The 27,417-nt window shown below is 40.5% G+C and overlaps 1 protein-coding gene across 2 annotated transcripts; it reads left to right on the top strand.

The window, feature by feature from the left end:
* The first annotated feature begins 2,108 nt into the window (after positions 1–2,108).
* Positions 2,109–9,379, top strand: LOC138663652 (oocyte zinc finger protein XlCOF8.4-like). Of its 2 annotated transcripts, none has more exons than XM_069749932.1 (6): positions 2,109–2,254; positions 2,384–2,563; positions 2,645–2,768; positions 2,852–2,946; positions 3,145–3,235; positions 6,330–9,379. In XM_069749932.1, the coding sequence occupies exons 1-6, from the start codon at positions 2,177–2,179 to the stop codon at positions 7,013–7,015; spliced, it is 1,254 nt and encodes a 417-aa protein (XP_069606033.1). In that variant the 5' UTR covers positions 2,109–2,176; the 3' UTR covers positions 7,016–9,379. The 2 variants fall into 2 exon arrangements, with proteins under 2 accessions (XP_069606033.1, XP_069606032.1); XM_069749931.1 differs by having other exon boundaries at positions 6,327–9,379.
* The last annotated feature ends 18,038 nt before the right edge of the window (positions 9,380–27,417 follow it).

Here is a 27,417-nt window from a genome sequence, read left to right as displayed (position 1 = left end):
TCGTGGTTGCAGGAGGGAGGCGACACCCTCCAGAATGATGGCACCATCTGCCCAGAAGTAAGATGGTGCGGAATTTTAATGCGATTACCGCGACTTTGGTCGTAATGTCGCATTAAAAAATGACATAATATTCCATACATGGTCAAATAGACCCAGTTCATATGGATGGAATATGATGTCCGATGTCAGAAAGGGGTTAAACAAATGTTTTACATGTGAAAAAATAATAAAATGTGTCTTCTGCCTTTTGCATGTTTTTTTCAGAATTGTTGGTGCCAATTTCCTTTTGAAGCATTCTAATATCTGATTTTTTCTGGAGTTTTTATTGTAATATAGGAAAGCCTAATGCCAGAAATAAATTCCATAAAACACTGTGTAACAGTTTCTCCCCAACCGGTTTTCATGAACCATACTGTAATCAAGCCTACATTAACAATCCTTGTCCTGCAATTGGTGGGGGCTTGGGTGTCTTTGTTACTCCCTGTAGGGGTATCTCAAATACACAAACCTGCAGACAGGGCTTCTGGAACATTCTTCATCCTTTGAGCTATGCTTAAGAGGGTGGGTGTTGGTATCTCTGCCCAACAAGGGGACTGATCCTAAGATAGGTAGGACAGTAAGCCACATATTGAGTTAGTTGATGTTGTGTCTTGGGAAGGGCAAGAATCTGCAGCTGCGGCCAGGTCCTGTGTCATCTATGGAGATTGGAGATCATTTGCCACTTTGGATTGTTTTGTCTCATGACCCTGCTTGATTTCAGGATCGAATCTAAAGACTTTTGTTGCATATTCCTTGTCGGATTACTGGGTGGCGCCCATGGATCTGTCCTTTTTGTGTGGCCACCTTGCAGTCTCCAAGGAACCATATCTACGTTTGATGTTATATTCTCCCAATTTCAATAAAAGTTGTTGGATTGTTCATCAGCCTGCTGCCCCTGCCGGATCTGTCCTTTCACTGTACATGGAGACTTTTGTATCAAATCATTTCTGTCTGCGGTGTTTGTGGAAGCAAAAAAGCTTTTATAAAAGCCTCAAACTTCTGTGTGTGAATCAGACGTGAGTTCTAACGTGATAGAAGATTACAGTCCAGGGAAGATGGGAAACATTCATATAGACGGCAGGTGGTGATGGTGTCAGTGACGGACTCTGGCCAAATATGTTTCTAGAGCCTTAGTAGAAAATGAAGATGTCATCTGTGGAGACACGGGGGTCAGCAGGTGCTTTAGTCCGCTGGCTTGAGATCGCATGGACCAGGGATCATCCCACTGAACTCCTGCTCTCCTTTTACCATGGGCATAATACTACTCAGACAACACAGGGTGAGGGTAGCACAGTATGGCAATACTTTATTGAAAGACAAAACAGGCAATTAACACATAGAACAAGTCCCAGCAAAATACCTTCAATCCATCATTCACAGGGTGGAGAAAGGGGTTAAGGTCAAGGGAAAGGGGTTATGATGGTAACCCACATTATTTGATTATAGTTTATATTTCCATATTTGCAAGCCCACAAACTGCATGGCCTGGTGTAATGTGTAATCAACATATTAGCAAACATCATTGTTCAGTGACTTTGCATCCCTGATTTGCAAAGATAACAGTACAATACACTAGAGGAGCTAATACAAGAGGTAAATAATAACAACCATTCATCAATTTACAAATATCAATTCAACCTACAAAAAGAGCCAATAATTCAGACAATAGTCCATGATTCTGGGAATATGAAATTTATATCTGGCATAATTAAGAAGAAATGCTGTGTTGTCACACCGTCCTCATCATGAAGTAGTTATTTCTCATGTTACATGTAATGAATATCTCCTGCAGTATTGCTAATGCCGATTCCAGTGTCAGTAAATGAGACAAGAATTAGCGTTATGGAAGATGAGTCTATGAGAAACGTATTCAACTGTCGACTCCGAGGAAGAAACTGGTTGTTGTCTGTGGCCGAAAATATATAGATTTTATTAGTAGATGTAAAGAAGAAAACTAAATACTGTAAAATAATAAATCTCATATGTTTCCCTTATTATCTTCAGTAATTGTATTATTACACAGGATTTTTATCATGTAACATTGGCTCATCTTTTCCTCATTCAGGTCTCTACAATATCGAACCCTATCAGTGAAAATCTTCTATAAAAGAGAATTTTCCTGATTTACCCATCAAAGATGGATATGGACAGAGACAAGATGGCAGAGAGGATATTACACCTCACCCTAGAGATCCTCTTTCAGCTTACTGGAGAGGTGAGAGATTCTGATGACATGACATTACGTCATTCTTATCTATGGGAATAACAGATGGACAGAACTGGAGAGGTGAGGATTCTGTAAATATCTGTTTTGAGCTTTATTAATGTGTCTCTCTATAACCAGGATTACACAGTAGTCAAGAAGACTTCTAGTAACTGCTGTCAGGCCCCTGTGTCTGAGGGACGGGGAAGACCTCTGAGCCCAATAATGGGGCCTCTACCTCACCACCTGATACACGAGGATGCCAATGACCAGAAGATTCTAGAACTCACCTATAAGATGATTGAGCTGCTGACTGGAGAGGTGACACTGCTGGGAATGCTGGGACATTATACAGTAATGCTATGAAGGGATCAGGGGGATGACAGTATCATTGTGTGTCAGGTTTCTATAAGGTATCAGGATGTCGCTGTCTATTTCTCCATGGAGGAGTGGGAGTATTTAGAAGGACACAAAGATCTGTACGAGGACATCATGATGGAGGTTCCCCAGTTTCTCACATCACCAGGTAATAGACAGGGCTAAATACACATGGCCTATAATTATCTGTTTGTAAAAAATTAATTCAGTCCATGTATGTGCTTTCTCCAGATCTATCCAGTAAGACAACAACACCAGTGAGATGTCCCCGTCCTCTTCTTCCACAGGACTGTAAACAAGAACCCAATATTCCTCAGGATCAACAGGTAGATGGAGAGAAGGTGTCATGAGATCTCCCCTATGATGTGTAGACGGCCGTGAAGGTCTTGTGCTCAGTCTTGTTTTATCCACCAGTATTATATGTTTTATTCTTCTGCAATGAGAACGGTGGAGATGGCAGGATTAGAGCTGATCATAGATGTGATTTCTCCATCTGTCGATGACTTTTACAATATTTGTTTCAGGGTGAAGATCTGACCCATATTAATACTACAGAGACATATGTGAGGGGTGATGAGTGGTGTAAAGAGGAGTTTCCTACATATGACAACACAGGTGAGTAGAAACCACTAAATACAGAGAAGTTACAGATTCTTCACCGTCACGGCTGTGGCTGCTTTATCGATGGTGTAGTCCGGCCGTATCACAATCGTGTAATCACTGCTTTGCCTCTAGACCACAACATTCTCCTCCACCCAAAATTGTTCAAATGACTTTACACATTTAAAGCCCTTTTCTGAAGAATTTAGAACTTTGAGGATCAACTTGCCCCCTGGGATTAGAAGTCACTGACCGTTACGTGCCCAGATCTGTAAACTACAAAGCCAAATGACAGCATACGTAAAATGTGCTGATAAGTTAGAAAATCACTTAAAAATATTATCATGATGGGCCTGTAAGAGAAAGCAGAGTTTAATGATGCTGTTAGCTTCCTAGATCCCTGATATCTTATTGGATAAATCTACCTTCTTCCATCTGTGCTGCTGAATGTGCTCATTTGCTCCCTACAAGATCAGGTCCAGTCTTTCTGACCAAACTTCACACTTTTATGATTGACAACATTAAATGTGCAGTGATGGCCAAGTGTGAATTTCTGTACAATAACAACAGAGTTTCCCTTTATCCTGACATTTCAATTTCTTTTAAAATTGATTAACCCATTATCTACCAATGTCCTTTTTTTGGGACGCCTAATCTTTTGCTTCTAGCAACTAAGATTTTATTATTTTTATAATTAGGTCCAATTTTTTGTGTTGTGTTTGTAAAATGAATGTTTTCAAAATAGGAAATCATTTTATTGTCTTTTTTAATTGAATATTGGGACGTCCTTTTCTGAAAAATCAGTAAAATGAAAATTTCTAATTTTGCAAGTAATGGGGTAACTTCAAACAGGATTGCGATAAACTGTATAAAGAACATTACACCGGTGCCATGATGTAACTCTAAGCTGTGCATGGCTGATCGCTGTAATATACATTTACTCAGGAGATGTGTTGGCATAGCTCGAGCACTGGTTTCATGGATTCACGGAATTCAGATTACTGCACAATCTCGCCGGAAATGGGGAGCACTAATACTTTCCCTACTCTTCTGGTCAGGACTCATAGTAGCTCCAATGGTCCACCATAAATGAATGCATCTCTGGTTTAATATTGAAGTTCTCCCTTCAAATATATGTTTTTTTACTGTTTGATTGTGGTGGGATTGGCCTGCCTCACTTATATGAGTCTGTAACTCCCTGGTAGTCTTTTCTACATTACCTCTTCCAAATGCCCTGGATCGAAATTTAAGACACCTCAGTATTCTAAAAAGTTTTCTTTAACCCCCTTAGTGACTGAACCATATTTTTTAAATCTGACCAGTGTCAATTTATGTGGTAATAACTCTGGAACGCTTCAACAAATCCCAGTTATTTTGAGATTGTTTTTTTCGTGACACATTATACTTTATAATAATGGCAAATTGAGGTCGATTTGTTTTGTGTTTATTTATAAAAAAAATATTAGAAATGTGAGAAAAATGAAAAAAAGCAATTTTCAAACTTTGAATGATTATCCCTTTTATTCACATAGTTACACCACAGCAAAACATTAATAAATAAGATTTCCCTCGTGTCTGCTTTATATCAGCACCATTTGAACATTTTATTTTATTTTGTTAGCATTTTAGGAGCTATAAAAAATGTATGAGCAATTTTTCATTTTTTCAAGGAAATTTACAAAATGTATTTTTTTAGGGACTTATCCATGTTTGAAGTGCTTTTAGGGGTCCTATATATTGGCAAACTCCCAAAAGTTATACCATTATAAAAACTGCACCCCCTCGCATATTGAAAACTGCTGTCGGGTAGTTTACTAACCCTTCAGGTGCTTTCAAGGAATTAATGCAAAGTGGCATGACAGAAATTAAAATGTGTATTTTTACCAACAAAATTCCTCAAAATTCTCAACAAGCCGCTATAGCCGTCAGACTCTAAGGCCACTATTTGGTCGTGAATTGCCATGGCAAACATCAGGACCACACAATCATGATCTGAGGGCACCAATTGGGATAAAGAGGAAGCCCCCACACTCAGCTAACCATTTATATGCTGTAGTCACTATTGACAGCAGAATCTAAGGGGTTAAACAGAATTGGATGGTGCACACACTGATCATGGCTGATGCAGCAAGTTGTCAACTATAGTGTACAGCCGACAGCTGCTGGATTGTCACCTGCATGGGGAGGCTATTCCCTTATATCTCAGGTCAGTTAAAAGAGGCATTGGCAGTCATTAAGGGGTTAAATGAATAATAATTATTCTTTAAACTCATCTGACAGAAAATATTAGCCCTTATTATAATTTAGGTTACCAAGAGCAACCAAGCCCCATAATCTAATTACCCCAGAGAGGTTTCACAACTAGTTACTTTTTTCCTGGAGAAGACTTGATCATTTCAGTAGATGTGTTACTGTCTATCGTCACAGTTTTGCCCATTGTACTTTAACTTCTTTAACCCCTCTACATGGATCTGGACTTAGAGACCCCTAGGCTTGGGCCACAGTGTTACCTGCTGTTCTGTGGAGTGAGAAGCCAAGAAGAATAGTCAAGTAGTTGGGTCAGAACCAAGTGGGCAGATAAAATACAAAATCAGAAGACACAAAAGTAGTCAGTAAATGGGTATGATCACAACAAGAAACAATACACAAGCTGGGAGCTGAGCACAAAGGACTGAACCAGAGGAGAAAAAAGCTGTATCTGGCAGATTCCAGCAATATGGTTCGAGTTTTATTAGTGCGGTGCTTTCCAATGGGGTGAAGCGGGGAGCTAATTACTCCAGCTAGACAGAACACACACACACATACTGCCAGACCGGATGGTACTGCAAGTCCCAGTCACCTTAATCTTAGTGGCTGGACAGAGCCTGCTTCACCCAGGCCTTCTGGTTTCAAAGTCTCCCCTATCACCAGCTCTGCCTGAAGAATGAATAAGGCTGTGCATGGTGACAGAAGCATCCTATGAGGTTTTGATTAAACCATGAATTGTCATTGTCTTCGTGAATAATTCAATATTTTTAGATGAACTTTCGGTGAAAATGGCAAGTTAGGTGAAAATATTCAAAAATATAAAATTTTATTAAAAAATAATAATTGGTTTTATTCTTAGCAGATGACTGTACCAGGAGATCAGAGGGACAGCTGACATCTTCACTGTTTAAATCAGATGATCTTGAGATCCCACAGGATACAAATGAAATGAATGCCATTACTCCAGATATACCATCATCCCTTCACAGCAAAGATCTATCATTTGATCCTTTGAAACAGGTCCTATCTTCTGATTCATTACCGACTACTAAGGAAAATCAAAGTCACAGAATAAGCTTAAAAAAACAAATTGCTCCGAAAGCACACAAGTCATTTTCATGTTCAGAATGTGGGAAATGTTTTAACAAAAAATGTAATTTTGTTACACACCAAAGAACTCACACAGGCGAGAAGCCGTTTTCCTGTTCAGAATGTGGGAAATGTTTTAACCAGAAATCAAATTTTGTTACGCACCAAAGAATTCACACAGGGGAGAAGCCCTTTTCATGTTCAGAATGTTGGAAATGTTTTACAGAGAAATCAAATCTTATCAAACATCGAAGAACTCACACAGGGGAGAAACCTTTTTCATGTTCAGAATGTGAGAAATGTTTTAACGAGAAATCAGATCTTGTTAAGCACCAGAGAATCCACACAGGGATGAAACCTTTTTCATGTTCAGAATGTGGGAAATGTTGTAACCGGAAATCAGATTTGGTTAGGCACCAGAGAACTCACACAAGGGAGAAGCCTGTTTCATATTTTTAACGTGGGAAATGTTTTACACAGAAATCAAGTCTTAACCACTTTCTGGCATTGGACATACTCTTCCGTCTATGTGACCTGAGACGTAATTCCCATGGATGGAATAATACGTCATCAGCGATCAGCCGTGCTCACGGGGCAAGCGCAGCCGATTGCGGCTGGGTGTCAGCTGATTGTCACAGCTGACACCCGGCACTAAGTGTCAGGAGCAGTCACGGACTGCTCCCGACACTTTAATCCCAGGAACACTGCGATCAAACATGATTGCAGCGTTCCGGAGCCGGCAGAGGGGCTAACAGCCACTCTGCCTTTGGATCAGAGACCCCACAGCATTACGTGGGGTCCCGATCGCTGCCATGGAGACCCAATGTCGTCATTATGGCATCCGGGTCTCCAGAGCTGAGAGACTTCCTGTCATGCACAGTACATGTCAGGAAGTCTCTAAGGTTTGTGCATAGAAGCTGCAACGCTGACAGCTTCTATAGCATGCAAATCTGCAAAATCTGCATGCTATAGAAGCGATCATCCTGCAAAAAATGAGTGTCCCATAGTGGGACACAGTGTAAAAATAAGAATAAAAAAAATAATAATAATTGCAAAAATATTTCAAAAAATAATAAAAAAATTATAATAAATCAATATTTATTCCATCAATAAAAAATATTTGAATAAAAAAATCTAAACAATAAAAGTACACATATTTAGTATCACCGCGTCTGTAACAACCTGACCTATAAAGCTGTCCCACTAGGTAACCCCTTTAGTGAACATCATTAAAAAAAACAAAAAACAATGCTTTATCATCATACCGCCGAACAAAAAGTGGAATAACACGCGATCAAAAAGATGGATATAAATAAACATGCTACCTCTTAAAAAGTGATCTTGTTCTGCAAAAAACAAGCCACCTTATAGCTCCATCACCAGAAAAATAAAAAATTGATAGCTCTCAGAATAGGTTTTATTGTATAAAAGCGCCAAAACATAAAAAAAGATATAAAAGAGGTACACTGTCATCGTATTAACCCAAAGAATAAAAAAGCTTTAGCAATTTTACCACACGCGGAACGGTATAAATGCCCTCCGAAAAGAAATCCATGAATTGCTGTTTTTTGTTCATTCTGACTCACAAAAATCGGAATAAAAAGTGATCAAAAATTGTCATGTGCCCAAAAATTGTAACAATAAAAACGACAACTCGTCCCGCAAAAAAACAAGACCTCACATGACTCTGTGGGCCAAAATATGGAAAAATTATAGCTCTGAAAATGTGGGGAAGCAAAAGCTACTTTTTGCAATAAAATGCATCTTTTAGAATGTGACAGCAGCCAAACATAAAAACCCACTATAAATAGTAAATCAAACCCCCCTTTATCACCCCCTTAGTTAGGGAAAAATATTAAACTAAATTAAATGTCTTTATTTCCATTTTTCCATCAGGGTTAGGGTTGGGGTTGGGGCTAAAGTTAGGATTACGGTTACGGTTGGGATTAGGGATAGGGTTGGGATTTGGGTTAGGGGTGTGTTGGGGTTAGGTTTGTGGTTAGGTTTATGGTTAATGTTGGGATTAGGGTTAGGGGTGTGTTGGGATTAGAGTTAAAGTTATAATTGGGGGGTTTCCACTGTTTAGGCACATCAGGGGCTCTCCAAATGTGATATGGCATCTGATCTCAATTGCAGCCAATTCTGCATTGAAAAAGTCAAACGACGTTCCTTCCCCTCCAAGCTCTGCCTTGCACCCAAATAGTGGTTTACCCCCACATATGGGGTATTCGCGTACTCAGGACAAATTGCACAAACACCTTTTGGGGTCCCATTTCTCCTGTTACCATTGGGAAAATAAAAAATTTTGGATCTGAAATAATTTTTTTGTGAAAAAAAAATAAAATGTTCATTTTTTTAAAACATTCCAAAAATTCCTGTGATGAACCAGAAGAGTTAATAAACTTCTTGAATGTAGTTTTGCGCACCTTGAGGGGTGAAGTTTTTAGAATGGTGTCACTTTTGGGTATTTTCTATCATATAGACCTCTCAAAGTGACTTCAAATGTGATGTGGTCCCTAAAAAAAAAAAAAGGTTTGGGAAAATGAGAAATCGCAGGTCAACTTTTAACCCTTATAACTTCCTAACAAAAAAAAATTGGTTCCAAAATTGTGGTGATGTAAAGTAGATGTGTGGGAAATGTTAAGTATTTTGTGTGACATATCTGTGATTTAAGGGCATGAAAATTCAAAGTTGGAAAATTGCTTCATTTTTTCACAAATAAACGCAAGTCATATCACAGAAATTTTACCACTATCATGAAGTACAATATGTCACGAGAAAAGAATGTCGGAATCACCGGGATCCGATGAAACGTTCCAGAGTTATAACCTCATAAAGGGACAGTGGTCAGAATTGTAAAAATTGGCCTGGTCATTAACATGTAAACCACAGGGGAAAAGCCTTTTTTTTGTTCAAAATGTTGGAAATCTTTTAACCAAAAATTTTATCTTAAAGGGGTTGTCCACTGCTAGGACAACCTTTGTCATTCCCATGTTTGGCTTTGTCAAAATAAAAGCACTCTTACTCACCTTCCGTTCCAGCAGTGTCAGCACTCGTGTTCCCGGGGCTCATGTGAGGTTGTTATATAACACAAACCCTGCGAACAAGCAGCGCTAGCCTCACTGTCCCCGCCTTCGGTTATATTGATGAACAGGAAGCCAGGGCTGTGGCTGCTGTCTGACTTCCTCTTATTGTACAATTTGTCCAAAGGTGGGGACAATGACAAGTGGGCTGATTGGGTGCAGGGCTCACATCATGTTACAACGTCACATGAGCCCTAGAAACACACGTGCTAACACTGCTGGAACGGCACTGACATTGGAAGTTTGTATCATTGTTTTTATTTTAACAGGACCAAACATGAGGAATGAAGCGGTCATATAATTAAATGAGAAAGGAAAATTACTTTAAAACTTAATGTATTTCTTGGACTATAAGACATTTTTGCAAGAAAAATATCTTGCTATGTCTTACAAACTGGAGGCAGCAACCTGTGACAGAGGAGAACGCCGAGACAGTGTCCTTCTTCATCACTGAGAGAACTGCTCTTTCTGCTACAGGCTCCACACTATCTAACTGATTGGTGCAGAGCAGGAGAGGAAAGTATCAGGACCTGCACAGAGAGACTGCACGTCCTGAGTGAGCAGCTGAAGGACCTTCCATCTAACTAGCTCAAGGACCTTTCAGATCATTTAGTTAATCACATGATATGGAAGGAACTGCAAAATATGGTAATGTATATACAGTGTATATGTATGCAACTGTGCCTATGCAGTAGAGCTGTGTGCATATAAATGTGCGTATGTCGAAGAGCTGTGAGTGTATGTAAATATTCGTATATAGCAGAGCTATGAGTGTATGTAAATGTGCGTATGTAGCAGAGCCGAGTGTGCTTGCACTGTTCATGCAGCAGTGTTGTCAGTGTATACATGTGCAGTATAGAGTGTTCATTAATGTATATTAATTAATATATAAAAATGAGTGTATGTGTATATCGATGATGTAATAATGGTTGCCATGACGATGACAATGTCATAAAGGTTGCCATGGTGATGATGAAGTCATAATAGGTTGCAATGGTGATGGTTATGTCATAATTAGTGAAGAGCGAGCACTAAAATGCTCGGGTGCTCGTTGCTCGGGTCAAGCAGATTGGAATACTCGGGTACTCGGCCAGAACAACGAGCCCAATGTAAGTCGACGGGAGACCCGAGTATTTTTACTGCAACCCCCCCCAGGGGTCCTTTTAAGGTCTAAAAACGTCTGAAAATGATGGAAACACTGCTAACTGTTCACAGGAACATCCTGGAGATCGCCCCTGGAAGCATTCCTGACTCCTAGTTCACAGCTTTAAACCATTTTTTCCGAGATTCATGCCATTTTTCCTGATGCAACCAAAAACACACTAAAGCGAAACCAAAACGGATTTTGCTGGGAAATATGTTAAGGTACATCCTTTGCAGGTTAATGACCTGCCTGTAATGTAAAATTATAAACCCCAGAACGAAAATTTTCTCCCCCACTTAGGCTTAGTTCAGACACAGCATTTTTGAAGCGTTTTTCAACTTTAACATTGCTTTCAAACACTACAAATGCGTTCACTGGGAAATGTCATTATAACATTTAACCCCTTTCTGACATCGGACGTACTATCCCGTCGAGGTGGGGTGGGCCCCTATGACCACCGACGAGATAGTACGTCCAGCGCAATCGGCGGCGCTCACGGGGGGAGCGCGGCCGGGTGTTAGCTGCCTATCGCTGCTGACTTCCGGCACTATGTGCCAGGAGCGGTCACGGACCGCCCCCGGCACATTAAGCCCCGGCACACCGCGATCAAACATGATCGCGATGTGCCGGCGGTGCAGGGAAGCATCGCACAGGGAGGGGGCTCCCTGCGGGCTTCCCTGAGCCCCCCGCAGCAACGCGATGTGATCGCGTTGCTGCGAGGGTCTCCGTACCTCCCTCCCTGCTCCAGGCCCGGATCCAAGATGGCCGCAGATCCGGGTCCTGCAGGGAGGGAGGTGGCTTCACAGAGCCTGCTCAGAGCAGGCACTGTGAAGCCTGCAGTGCTGCATGTCAGATCGGTGATCTGACAGAGTGCTGTGCAAACTGTCAGATCACCGATCTGTGATGTCCCCCCCTGGGACAAAGTAAAAAAGTTTTTAAAAAAAATTCCAAATGTGTAAAAAAAATAAAAAAAAATATATATATATTCCTAAATAATGAAAAAAAAAAAAATATTCCCATAAATACATTTCTTTATCTAAATAAAAAAAAAACCGATAAAAGTACACATATTTAGTATCGCCGCGTCCGTAACAACCCGACCTATAAAACTGGCCCACTAGTTAACCCCTTCAGGGGCAAAAAACAAACGCTTCATTATCATACCGCCGAACAAAAAGTGGAATAACACGTAATTATAAAGACAGATATAAATAACCATGGTACCGTTAAAAAAGTCATCTTGTCCCGCAAAAAACGAGCCGCCAAACAGCATCATCAGCAAAAAGTAAAAAAGTTATAGTCCTGAGAATAAAGCGATGCAAAAATAATTATTTTTTCTATAAAATCGTTTTTATCGTATAAAAGCGCCAAAGCATAAAAAAATGATATAAATGAGGTTTCGCTGTAATCGTACTGACCCGAAGAATCAAACTGCTTTATCAATTTTACCAAACGCTAACGGTATAAACTCCTCCCCCAAAAGAAATTCATGAATAGCTGGTTTTTGGTCATTCTGCCTCACAAAAATCGGAATAAAAAGCGATAAAAAAAGTCACATGCCTGAAAATGTTACCAATAAAAACGTCAACTCGTCCCGCAAAAAAACAAGACCTCACATGACTCTGTAGACTCAAATATGGAAAAATTATAGCTCTCAAAATGTGGTAACGCAAAAAATATTTTTTGCAATAAAAAGCGTCTTTCAGTGTGTGACGGCTGCCAATCATAAAAATCCGCTAAAAAACCCGCTATAAAAGTAAATCAAACCCCCCTTCATCACCCCCTTAGTTAGGGAAAAATTTAAAAAATGTATTTATTTCCATTTTCCCATTAGGGTTAGGGCTAGGGTTAGGGCTAGGGTTAAGGTTAGGGCTACAGTTTGGGTTGGGGCTAAAGTTAGGGTTAGGGTTGGGGCTAAAGTTACAGTTAGGGTTTAGATTACATTTACAGTTGGGAATAGGGTTGGGATTAGGGTTAGGGGTGTGTCAGGGTTAGAGGTGTGGTTAGGGTTACCGTTGGAATTAGGGTTAGTGTTATGAACTGGTGGCTTAGGAGCAACATGGGACGAGCTCTGAAGGAGGTGGTACCTGTACTGACCGCAGTCCCTAAGCTCAACACAACACTAGAAGTAGCCGTGGGATGCTCCTGTCACTCCCTAGGCACCTCGTCACAGCCTGAGAATTAACTACCCCTAAAGATAGAAAGAGGAAAACTATCTTGCCTCAGGGAAAATCCCCAAAGGATAGATAGCCCCCCACTGTGAGTGGAGAGGGAAAAGACATACACAGAATGAAATCAGGATGTAGCACAGGAGGCCAGTCTAGCTAGATAGATAGGACAGGATAGAATACTGTGCGGTCAGTATTAAAAACTACAAAAATCCACACAGAGTTTACAAAAATCTCCACACCTGACTAAAGGTGTGAAGAGTAAATCTGCTTCCCAGAGCTTCCAGCTTAACTGAATTAATCCATACTGACAAGCTGGACAAAACATAGAATGCACAGAATGAATAAGTCCACAACATGTGGACAGAAAAGAGCAAAGCAAGGACTTATCTTTGCTGAACTGGTCAGGATATCAGGGAAATCCGAGAGAGATGTGAATCCAACCAGGAACCATTGACAAGTGGCACTGGCTGAAGGGAAGAGCCAGGCATAAATAGCCGAGCAGAAAGACAATCAGAGGAAGCAGCTGCAGACTACTAAATCCAAGGAGCAGCCATTCCACTTAAAACCACCGGAGGGAGCCCAAAAGCAGAACTCACAAAAGTGCCACTTACAACCACCAGAGGGAGCCCAAGAGCGGAATTCATAACAGTACCCCCCCCCTTGAGGAGGGGTCACCGAACCCTCACCAGAGCCCCCAGGCCGATCAGGACGAGCCAAGTGAAAAGCACGAACCAAATCGGCGGCATGGACATCGGAGGCAACAACCCAAGAATTATCCTCCTGGCCATAACCCTTCCACTTGACAAAATACTGAAGCCTCCGCCTCGAAAAACGAGAATCCAAAATTTTCTCAACCTCATATTCCAACTCTCCCTCAACCAACACCGGGGCAGGAGGATCAACCGAGGGAACAACGGGCACCACATATCTCCGCAACAAAGATCTATGGAAAACATTATGAATGGCAAAAGAGGCTGGAAGAGCCAAACGAAAAGACACCGGATTGATAATTTCAGAAATCTTATAAGGACCAATAAACCGAGGCTTAAACTTAGGGGAAGAAACCTTCATAGGAACATGACGAGAAGACAACCAAACCAAATCCCCCACATGAAGCCGGGGACCAACACACCGACGGCGGTTAGCAAAACGTTGAGCCTTTTCCTGAGACAACGTCAAATTGTCCACCACATGAGTCCAAATCTGCTGCAGCCTGTCCACCACAGAATCCACACCAGGACAATCAGAAGGCTCAACCTGCCCCGAAGAAAAACGAGGATGAAAACCAAAATTACAAAAGAAAGGTGAAACCAAAGTAGCCGAATTAGCCCGATTATTAAGGGCAAACTCGGCCAACGGCAAGAAAGCCACCCAATCATCCTGATCAGCAGACACAAAGCATCTCAAATAGGTTTCCAAGGTCTGATTAGTTCGCTCAGTTTGGCCATTAGTCTGAGGATGAAACGCCGAAGAAAAAGACAAATCAAAGCCCATCCTAGCACAAAAGGCCCGACAAAACCTAGAGACAAACTGAGAACCTCTGTCAGACACAATATTCTCCGGAATGCCATGCAAACGAACCACATGCTGAAAAAAACAATGGAACCAAATCTGAGGAGGAAGGCAACTTAGGCAAAGGTACCAGATGGACCATTTTAGAGAACCGGTCACAAACAACCCAGATAACAGACATCTTCTGGGAAACAGGAAGATCCTAAATAAAATCCATGGAAATATGCGTCCAGGGCCTCTCAGGGACCGGCAAAGGCAAAAGCAACCCACTAGCACGGGAACAGCAAGGCTTGGCCCGGGCGCAAGTCCCACAGGACTGCACAAAAGCACGCACATCGCGTGACAAGGAAGGCCACCATAAGGACCTAGCAACCAGATCTCTGGTACCAAAAATCCCAGGATGACCAGCCAACACTAAACAATGAACCTCAGAAATTACCTTACTTGTCCATCTATCAGGAACAAACAGCTTCCCCACTGGACAGCGGTCAGGCTTATCAGCCTGAAATTCCCGAAGCACCCGCCGCAAATCAGGTGAGATGGCAGAAAGAATCACCCCTTCCTTAAGAATGCCAACAGGCTCAAGGACTCCAGGAGAATCAGGCAAAAAACTCCTAGAGAGGGCATCAGCCTTAACATTCTTAGATCCCGGAAGATACGAGACCACAAAATCAAAACGGGAGAAAAACAGGGACCATCGAGCCTGTCTAAGATTCAGCCGCTTGGCCGACTCGAGGTAAATCAGATTCTTATGATCAGTCAAGACCACAACGCGGTGCTTAGCTCCCTCAAGCCAATGTCGCCACTCCTCAAACGCCCACTTCATAGCCAACAACTCCCGATTGCCGACATCATAATTGCGTTCCACAGGCGAAAACTTTCTGGAAAAAAAAGCACACGGTTTCATCAAAGAACCATCAGAATCCCTCTGAGACAAAACGGCCCCTGCCCCAATCTCAGAAGCGTCAACCTCAACCTGAAAAGGAAGAGAAACATCCGGCTGACGCAACACAGGGGCAGAAGTAAATCGGCGTTTAAGCTCTCGAAAGGCCTCAACAGCCGCAGAGGACCAATTCGTCACATCAGCGCCTTTCTTCGTCAAATCAGTAAGGGGCTTAACCACACTGGAAAAGTTGACAATGAAACGGCGATAGAAATTAGCAAAGCCCAAAAATTTTTGAAGGCTCTTCACAGATGTGGGTTGAATCCAGTCATGAATAGCTTGGACCTTAACAGGATCCATTTCCATAGACGAGGGAGAAAAAATAAAACCCAAAAAAGAGACCTTCTGAACTCCGAATAGGCACTTAGACCCCTTCACAAATAAAGTATTATCACGAAGAATCTGGAATACCATCCTGACCTGCTTCACATGAGACTCCCAATCATTGGAAAAAATCAAAATATCATCCAAATATACAACCATGAATTTATCAAGATAATTGCGGAAAATATCATGCATGAAAGATTGGAACACAGATGGAGCATTAGAGAGCCCGAATGGCATCACGAGGTATTCAAAATGGCCTTCGGGCGTATTAAATGCAGTTTTCCATTCGTCACCCTGTTTAATACGAATAAGATTATATGCCCCTCGAAGGTCAATCTTAGTAAACCAAATCAGCAAACAAATCAGAAAGCAAAGGCAAGGGGTATTGGAATTTGACCGTGATCTTATTAAAAAGACGATAATCTATACAGGGTCTCAAGGAGCCATCCTTCTTAGCAACAAAAAAGAAACCCACTCCCAATGGTGACGAAGACGGCCGAATATGCCCCTTCTCCAAAAATTCCTTAACATAACTCCGCATGGCGGCATGCTCTGGCACAGACAGATTGAAAAGTCGGCCCTTAGGGAACTTGCAACCTGGAATCAAGTTAATAGCACAATCACAGTCCCTATGTGGAGGCAGGGAACTGGACTTGGGCTCATCAAATACATCCTGGAAATCCGACAAAAACTCAGGGACCTCAGGAGAGGGGGAAGAAGAAATTGACATCAAAGGAACGTCACTATGTACCCCTTGACAACCCCAACTAGTCACAGACATAGTTTTCCAATCCAGCACCGGATTATGTTCCTGTAACCATGGAAAACCCAGTACAACAACATCATGCAGGTTATGCAACACCAGAAAACGGCAATCTTCCTGATGTGCTGGAGCCATGTACATGGTCATCTGCGTCCAGTACTGAGGTTTATCCTTGGCCAATGGTGTAGCATCAATGCCCCTCAAAGGAATAGGGCTCTGCAAAGGCTGCAAGGAAAAACCACAGCGACTGGCGAATTCTAAGTCCATTAAGTTCAGGGCAGCGCCTGAATCCACAAATGACAATGACAGAAAAGGATGACAATGAGCAAATCAGGGTCACAGATAAAAGAAATTTAGGCTGTACAGTACTGATGGTAACAGACCTAGCGACCCTCCTAGTACGCTTAGGGCAATCAGAAATAACATGAGCAGAATCACCACAGTAAAAACACAGCCTACTCTGACGTCTGAATTCCTGCCGTTCTGTTCTAGTCAAAATCCTATCACATTGCATAGGCTCAGGACTCTGCTCAGAGGACACTGCCATATGGTGCACAGCTTTGCGCTCGCGCAGACGCCGATCAATCTGAATGGCTAGAGACATAGATTCGCTCAAACCAGCAGGCGTAGGGAAGCCCACCATAACATCTTTAAGGGCTTCAGAAAGACCTTTTCTGAAAATAGCAGCCAGAGCATCCTCATTCCATTTAGTGAGCACAGACCATTTCCTAAATTTCTGGCAGTATAATTCTGCCGCTTCCTGACCTTGACACAGGGCCAACAGAGTTTTTTCCGCATGATCCACAGAATTAGGTTCGTCATACAATAATCCGAGCGCTTGAAAAAATGCGTCTACATTCAGCAATGCCGGATCCCCTGATTCAAGGGAGAATGCCCAGTCCTGAGGGTCACCACGCAGCAAGGATATGATGATTTTAACTTGCTGAATGGGATCACCAGAAGAACGGGGTTTCAAAGCAAAAAACAATTTGCAGTTATTTTTAAAGTTCAAAAACTTGGATCTGTCCCCAAAAAACAAATCAGGATTAGGAATTTTAGGCTCCAAAGCCGGAGAAAACAAACCCTGAACATCCATGCAAGAGCATAAATCCTGAACCACCCAGAGATCAAGAGGAAAAAAAAGACAAATTTTTTCCTTCTTTTGAGATGCATTTAATTCATTTTTGGCCACTTGTACTGTTATGAACTGGTGGTTTAGGAGCAACATGGGACGAGCTCTGAAGGAGGTGGTACCTGTACTGACCGCAGTCCCTAAGCTCAACACAACACTAGAAGTAGCCGTGGGATACTCCTGTCACTCCCTAGGCACCTCGTCACAGCCTGAGAATTAACTACCCCTAAAGATAGAAACAGGAAAACTATCTTGCCTCAGAGAAAATCCCCAAAGGATAGATAGCCCCCCACAAGTAATGACTGTGAGTGGAGAGGGAAAAGATATATACAGAATGAAACCAGGATGTAGCACAGGAGGCCAGTCTAGCTAGATAGATAGGACAGGATAGAATACTGTGCGGTCAGTATTAAAAACTACAAAAATCCAAACAGAGTTTACAAAAATCTCCACACCTGACTAAAGGTGTGGAGTGTAAATCTGCTTCCCAGAGCTTCCAGCTTAACTGAATTAATCTATACTGACAAGCTGGACAAAACATAGAATGCACAGAATGAATAAGTCCACAACATGTGGACAGAAAAGAGCAAAGCAAGGACTTATCTTTGCTGAACTGGTCAGGATATCAGGGAAATCCAAGAGAGATGTGAATCCAACCAGGAACAATTGACAAGTGGCACTGGCTGAAGGGAAGAGACAGGCATAAATAGCCAAGCAGAAAGACAATCAGTGGAAGCAGCTGCAGACTGCTAAATCCAAGGAGCAGCCATTCCACTTAAAACCACCGGAGGGAGCCCAAAAGCAGAACTCACAAAAGTGCCACTTACAACCACCGGAGGGAGCCCAAGAGCGGAATTCACAACAGGTTAGGGGTGTGTTTGGATTAGGGTTTCAGTTATAATTGGGGGGTTTCCACTGTTTAGGCACATCAGGGGCTCTCCAAACGCGACATGGCGTCCGATCTCAATTCCAGCAAATTCTGCGTTGAAAAAGTAAAACAGTGCTTCTTCCCTTCCGAGCTCTCCCGTGTGCCCAAACAGGGGTTTACCCCAACATATGGCATATGGGGTATCAGCGTACTCAGGACAAATAGGACAACTTTTGGAGTCCAATTTCTCCTGTTACCCTTGGGAAAATACAAAACTGGGGGCTAAAAAATTATTGTGGGGAAAAAAAAAAGATTTTTTATTTTCACGGCTCTGCATTATAAACTGTAGTGAAACACTTGGGGGTTCAAAGTTCTCACAACACATCTAGATAAGTTCCCTTGGGGGTCTAGTTTCCAATGTGGGGTCACTTGTGGGGGGTTTCTACTGTTTAGGTACATTAGGGGTTCTGCAAACGCAATGTGACGCCTGCAGACCTTTCCATCTAAGTCTGCATTCCAAATGGCACTCCTTCCCTTCCGAGCCCTCCCATGTGCCCAAACGGTGGTTCCCCCCAACATATGGGGTATCAGCGTACTCAGGACAAATTGGACAACAACTTTTGGGGTCGAATTTCTCCTCTTACCCTCGGGAAAATACAAAACTGGGGGCTAAAAAAAATAATTTTTGTGGGAAAAAATTTTTGTTTTATTTTTACGACTCTCCATTATAAACTTCTGTGAAGCCCTTGGTGGGTCAAAGCGCTCACCACACATTTAGATACGTTCCTTAGGGGGTCTAAGTAGTGTAGCAGAGCTAGGTTTTGTCAAACTCAATCTGACAGGTGCCCCGCCCCTATCAAAGTGTATCAAAGTGTGTAACCCCTCCCCTCCTCCTGTCAGCCAGATGTCCCTGAGGCTGGCTGATTTCCCCTTTTGATATCGTTTGATATACTTTAATTTGTTGTAGTTTGATATTATTCACGTATTTGTTTTATATTTTTATACACGTAACATAGTTACATAGTAACATAGTTAGTAAGGCCGAAAAAAGACATTTGTCCATCCAGTTCAGCCTATATTCCATCATAATAAATCCCCAGATCTACGTCCTTCTACAGAACCTAATAAGTGTATGATACAATATTGTTCTGCTCCAGGAAGACATCCAGGCCTCTCTTGAACCCCTCGACTGAGTTCGCCATCACCACCTCCTCAGGCAAGCAATTCCAGATTCTCACTGCCCTAACAGTAAAGAATCCTCTTCTATGTTGGTGGAAAAACCTTCTCTCCTCCAGATGCAAAGAATGCCCCCTTGTGCCCGTCACCTTCCTTGGTATAAACAGATCCTCAGCGAGATATTTGTATTGTCCCCTTATATACTTATACATGGTTATTAGATCGCCCCTCAGTCGTCTTTTTTCTAGACTAAATAATCCTAATTTCGCTAATCTATCTGGGTATTGTAGTTCTCCCATCCCCTTTATTAATTTTGTTGCCCTCCTTTGTACTCTCTCTAGTTCCATTATATCCTTCCTGAGCACCGGTGCCCAAAACTGGACACAGTACTCCATGTACGGTCTAACTAGGGATTTGTACAGAGGCAGTATAATGCTCTCATCATGTGTATCCAGACCTCTTTTAATGCACCCCATGATCATGTTTGCCTTGGCAGCTGCTGCCTGGCACTGGCTGCTCCAGGTAAGTTTATCATTAACTAGGATCCCCAAGTCCTTCTCCCTGTCAGATTTACCCAGTGGTTTCCCATTCAGTGTGTAATGGTGATATTGATTCCTTCTTCCCATGTGTATAACCTTACATTTATCATTGTTAAACCTCATCTGCCACCTTTCAGCCCAAGTTTCCAACTTATCCAGATCCATCTGTAGCAGAATACTATCTTCTCTTGTATTAACTGCTTTACATAGTTTTGTATCATCTGCAAATATCGATATTTTACTGTGTAAACCTTCTACCAGATCATTAATGAATATGTTGAAGAGAACAGGTCCCAATACTGACCCCTGCGGTACCCCACTGGTCACAGCGACCCAGTTAGAGACTATACCATTTATAACCACCCTCTGCTTTCTATCACTAAGCCAGTTACTAACCCATTTACACACATTTTCCCCCAGACCAAGCATTCTCATTTTGTGTACCAACCTCTTGTGCGGCACGGTATCAAACGTTTTGGAAAAATCGAGATATACCACGTCCAATGACTCACCGTGGTCCAGCCTATAGCTTACCTCTTCATAAAAACTGATTAGATTGGTTTGACAGGAGCGATTTCTCATAAACCCATGCTGATATGGAGTTAAACAGTTATTCTCATTGAGATAATCCAGAATAACATCCCTCAGAAACCCTTCAAATATTTTACCAACAATAGAGGTTAGACTTACTGGCCTATAATTTCCAGGTTCACTTTTAGAGCCCTTTTTGAATATTGGCACCACATTTGCTATGCGCCAGTCCTGCGGGACAGACCCTGTCGCTATAGAGTCCCTAAAAATAAGAAATAATGGTTTATCTATTACATTACTTAGTTCTCTTAGTACTCGTGGGTGTATGCCATCCGGACCCGGAGATTTATCTATTTTAATCTTATTTAGCCGGTTTCGCACCTCTTCTTGGGTTAGATTGGTGACCCTTAATATAGGGTTTTCATTGTTTCTTGGGATTTCACCTAGCATTTCATTTTCCGCTGTGAATACCGTGGAGAAGAAGGTGTTTAATATGTTAGCTTTTTCCTCGTCATCTACAACCATTTTTTCCTCACTATTTTTTAAGGGGCCTACATTTTCAGTTTTTATTCTTTTACTATTGATATAGTTGAAGAACAGTTTGGGATTAGTTTTACTCTCCTTAGCAATGTGCTTCTCTGTTTCCTTTTTGGCAGCTTTAATTAGTTTTTTAGATAAAGTATTTTTCTCCCTATAGTTTTATAGCTCGAGTTTGATTCTGTAAGTTGTGTTTTATTCACTGATTTCCCCTTTTGATATAGTTTAATATAGTTTAATTTGTTGCAGTTTGATATTATTCCTCGTATTTTGTTTTTATACACAGCTCGAGTTTGATTCTGTTAGCTGTGATTTCTTCACTGATTTCCCCTTTTGATATAGTTTAATATAGTTTAATTTGTTGCAGTTTGATATTATCCCTCATATTTTGTTTTTATACACAGCGCGAGTTTGATTCTGTTAGCTGTGATTTCTTCACTGATTTCCCCTTTTGATATAGTTTAATATAGTTTAATTTGTTGCAGTTTGATATTATCCCTCATATTTTGTTTTTATACACAGCGCGAGTTTGATTCTGTTAGCTGTGATTTCTTCACTGATTTCCCCTTTTGATATAGTTTAATATAGTTTAATTTGTTGCAGTTTGATATTATCCCTCATATTTTGTTTTTATACACAGCGCGAGTTTGATTCTGTTAGCTGTGATTTCTTCACTGATTTCCCCTTTTGATATAGTTTAATATAGTTTAATTTGTTGCAGTTTGATATTATCCCTCATATTTTGTTTTTATACATAGCGCGAGTTTGATTCTGTTAGCTGTGATTTCTTCACTGATTTCCCCTTTTGATATAGTTTAATATAGTTTAATTTGTTGCAGTTTGATATTATCCCTCATATTTTGTTTTTATACACAGCGCGAGTTTGATTCTGTTAGCTATGATTTCTTCACAGTGTATTCATATAGTGCAGAACTTATAACACACCAAGCTGTTTATTTGTGGCCCTACTGAACATTAACTAAATGTTTATTTTCAGAAGAGCCAGATTTTCTGTTTGTACTTGTATTGTACCTGTAGGGTTATGTAAGGGTTATCTGCGGGTCAGAGGTTTATAACACCTAGGTCAATTGTTGTTGTATTCGCTTTCCCAATAAATGTTTATTTTCACAAACAGAAGAGCCAGCTTTTCTGTTTGTACATGTAGGGTTATCTGCGGGTCATTTGCCCAGGCAAATTATTATTATTAGCATCTGCGAAGTTATTTGTGTTTCTACTGAGCATCAACTATGGTTATGTAGTGTTATCTGTGGGTCATGGCAAGTGGTAATGCCAAATTCTGAAAATAGCCATTTTATATTGAATTACTAACATTTTTAACATTTTTCTATTTTAGCGCTGCAACAGCCACATATATTATTCCAGCTTTCTTTAATTCTGCATTATTTTATCACATGATGAAAATAGCCATTTTATATTGAATTACTAACATTTTTCTATTTAGTGATGCCACATCCACATATATTATTACAGCTTTCTTTAATTCTGCATTATTTTATCACATGATGAAAATAGCCATTTTATATTGAATTACTAACATTTTTCTATTTAGCGATGCCACATCCACATATATTATTACAGCTTTCTTTAATTCTGCATTATTTTATCACATGATGAAAATAGCCATTTTATATTGAATTACTGCAGATCGCTGAGCGTTACCACCGGCCTCGTTTCTCAATTAATTTCTCAGCTGACTGCGCTATCTATAATTATGCTTATACCTTAGGCGTGTATTTACATGGCACTGTAATTCGCACTTTTACAGACTATATGTGGATTACAGCCGGTATACAGTAACAGCCGGCATGACTGAGTGTAATATTGTACTCAATACTGTGCAAAGGGTCTGAATACTTATGTCCGTGTGATATTTCAGTTTTTCTTTTTAATAAATTCGCAAAAAATCTACATTTCTGTTTTGTTCAGGCATGATGGCGTGCAGGGTGTACATTAATATATATATATCTCAGAATGCAGCTGAATAGTATTGCTAATTAGTCCATATAAATAGAAAATTATGTAGAAACCCAAAGTTTTGATAAGTGTATGAAAATACACCAATATTAACTATTTGTGCTATTTTAGGCGTAAATTTGGCCTATATGTATAGCAGACAGGAGTTGGGGCGATGAAATATGTGTTACAAGCGTAGTGAATTGCAGATATATTCTACAGTGTATGGCATTTTGAGAAATGTGTGGCATAACCAATTACTTATCACGGCCACTAGATGGCATAATATCATATTAATTATACATTGGGGTATACTTTTGGAAACTTACAAATTCATTGGAAATTTTTAAGCCATTATTGCTTAGGAAAATACAGAATATAAAAAGTAAAAACATTAAATAGTACAAAAATGTTTTATTGTCAGAACTAATTGGAAATAAAGAACACATTTTAAGCTAACCGCACTCACTTTACACAATCAGAAAAAAGGAAACACACTTTAAGTTAGCTAACAGCATGATGCTGACAAAGGCATCTTTGCGGAATCTGAACACAACACATGCGACACACACACAACACACACAACAAATACACATGATTTTTGCACTTTATTAATATGCTGTCCTCATATAGTATTTTTGATATCTCTTATTTCCCTGGTGTTACTTTTGTACATGTATTACTGTTTTTCTTGTTTTTGTGTAAAATCTCGGTCAGACAGGCACGAACACACACACACACACACACACAGCACAGAACCCACACACAACAAACACACATAACATACAAAACACACACACAACACATACAACACACACGCCAAGCATACACACACAACATACAGAACACATACAACACATGCGACACACACAACACACACAACAAATACACATGATTTTTGCACTTTATTAATATGCTGGCCACATATAGTATTTTTGATATCTCTTATTTCCCTGGTGTTACTTTTGTACATGTATTACTGTTTTTCTTGTTTTTGTGTAAAATCTCGGTCAGGCAGGCACGAACACACACACACACACACACACACACACAAAACACAGAACCCACACACAACAAACACACATAACATACAAAACACACACACAACACATACAACACACACGACAAGCATACACACACAACATACAGAACACATACAACACATGCGACACACACAACACACACACAACAAATACACATGATTTTTGCACTTTATTAATATGCTGTCCACATATAGTATTTTTGATATCTCAAAAGGGTGTGACACATTCCCATATATTATACCAGTTTTCTTTAATTCTACATTATTTTAGCACATATTAATTTTATAGGTGCCTGTGTTGTCTATAATTTGACTCCTTTTTATTCAAAGACATCTAACATATACAGACTTTTAAAGCTTTTTTTTTACATTTCTATTGGCGTCAATGAACATACATCATTACACTTCTTACAAAATAATTAATATAGCGTTAATTTACATTTCTATTGGTGTTACATTTCTATTGGCGGTACTTTTGCACATGTATTACTGGCGTCTTTAAAAATATGAATATTATCTAGTTTACTTATGTTGCAGATTATGTTACAGTATTTTATTTCCCTGGTGTTACTTTTGTACATGTATTACTGTTTTTCTTGTTTTTGTGTAAAATCTCGTTGATGGCTTACAAAGACATTTCAATACTATAAAAATTCTTACAGAATATAAAAATGGTTTACTGGCAGTACTATACTGCGACTGACTTATTTTTGTACAAATTCAGGCTGTTTGCTGATTCCCTTTCTGTATTTGCAAACCGTGCAATATATCTTTATAGAAATAACACTTCTGCACCCACGGGCGCTTCTCAGCCAACCAGGCATCCGGTACTCATCAGGCACTGTGAAATAATGCAAAAATACATCTGTGTGCGGCTGGCTGCATCAACATTTTGCTATTATAAGTTTATGGTTTGTAAAGAACACACATCACATACAGAACTCACACACACACACACACACACAAACACAACACGCACATATGAAAAATGACAATCATTGTATGTGATTTAAAAGACTTTAGTTAGATTTATCAGGTGTGATTTAGTTTGAAAGCCCGTAGTTCCGCGGTAATGTCAGGTGTTGGACATGCATTTAACAGTCTTTCATATGTATCGCAGAAAGATTTTAGTTCCATCTGTGCGAGTTTGCTTTGAGCGTACTGCGCAGACATGTCAGTAAACATTTTGACATGGGCAGCATCCCACGAAGGACGACCTGTGTAAGGTGTATGTACAGCAACTTTCTGCTTTCTACCTACACGGCGCCGGGATACGGCGCGTTTCTTTAGAGGTAATACAGGGGCAAAAAACGCTAGAAGAGCCTGCAAGAGCAGTATCTGCAGATTGCACAGTCTGGCACACAGGTATATTGAGGGGCTCTATGGGTGACCACATACCCTCGGAGAGCTGTTCAATTTCTCTGTTTTCAGGAGTAACTTGTGGTATGGCGTCTGGGCTATTGGAGGGCCGTGTTATGCGGGGCCTAGCGTTCTGCGCTGCCCGTTTCTCTCTTGAAACGCTCGTATATTTCTGATGTGAAATCTTGGGGCTTGGATTCCCGGGTTGTTTTGGTGCCGCGTAGCATTCATCACGATCCACAACACAGATGGGCGAAAGAGATGTTGCGCGCACCGCCGTATTAGCTCTTTGTGGTTGATTCTCTGCAGCACCGTAATTACGCCGTTGCAAAACTCGTTGCTGAAGAGGCGACGTATCTAAAAGAAAAGATACAAGTGGCGGTTAGCCGCGAAACGGAGCAAAATTGGAAAAGCTAAACGGCGACGCATAGCTATGATCCTGCGTAATATTTGAAAAGTTAACGGGGACAGCTACCCATGAAATCATTGTAACAATATTTACATAAACCTGTATAGAGCAGTCCAGATATATACTTACAAGTATGAAGCGGGAATTGTTCCACAACAGCTCCTGATTTAACGGGCGGCGCAATGCTCAAACTCGCAGAGGCGGGAATATTCTCTTTTTCAAGCTGTATTTTCCGGGCAACTAGATTAGCGGGTGTAAGTAAAAATATAACGATTAGCGAACACAGAATTGATTTTCTACACAAAACTGCAGCATTGAGACGGTCATATATATATATATATATATATATATATATATATATATTCAAAAATGAATTTTCTGACAGTTAGCTAGCAGCTGTAAGTAAATAAGAGCATTACACAAAAGTGAGAATCGCCTGTATTCCAGGTGAACAGATACCTTTTCTATTCTTGAAACACCTGCGTAACGAGCTGCCGCGTCTTTTAGGCGCATCGGGTGGCGATGAAATTGCAGGGTTCTTGACATCTATGATCTCCACGTCGGAACCCAGCGTATCGCATGGTTCGGGAACACACCAGTTTTCAGGCATATCGTGCGATGTCTCCGTGTCAGTATCTGTATGAGAAATTGCGCGTAGTTCGTGTTTACATACAAAGGATTAAAGCAACTGACATAGTATAATATAGTTTTACGGCATAAACATATTTGCGGTGTAAATTAATATAGCAAGACATATGCCGCTATATATTAATAATTCAGTATTATATTGGTGGCTACCGCTATTATTTGTTTTATTAATTTAAGCATATATTTATTATGACATAATTTGTGTAATACAATAGATAATAGCGGCTATAGTTTTACGTCATAAACAGTATATATTAACATAGATAATATATATATATATATTAGAATGTAGAATGTAAGCCCGCAAGGCCTGGGTCCTCTGTATCAGTCCGTCATTGTTAGTTTGTTTACTGTATGTGCTATTTGTAACGTGTATGTAACCCCTTCTCATGTACAGCACCATGGAATCAGTGGTGCTATATAAATAAATAATAATAATAATATAATAATAATAATATATATATATATATATATATATATTTAGCTTTCTTACATGTGATACATGAAAGATAAATATCTTTGTACCGTGTTACAATGAAATTTTTCCCTATCTAAAAGCAAAAAGGCGCGCCTAGTTACCCATGATGAGGTGAAGAGCAGGGCCATTATCGGTTAGCGGCTCCACGGCTTCAATGCGCTCATAATTCTGCGTTATGAAATCATTGCGCCAATCGGGCGACATACATGGCTCTTAAATAAGAAA

The sequence above is a fragment of the Ranitomeya imitator genome, chromosome 2 (assembly GCF_032444005.1).
Source record: "Ranitomeya imitator isolate aRanImi1 chromosome 2, aRanImi1.pri, whole genome shotgun sequence".
Taxonomy (NCBI): domain Eukaryota; kingdom Metazoa; phylum Chordata; class Amphibia; order Anura; family Dendrobatidae; genus Ranitomeya; species Ranitomeya imitator.
Note: the sequence above shows the minus strand (reverse complement) of the source record. Positions and strands in the feature narration are given on the sequence as shown.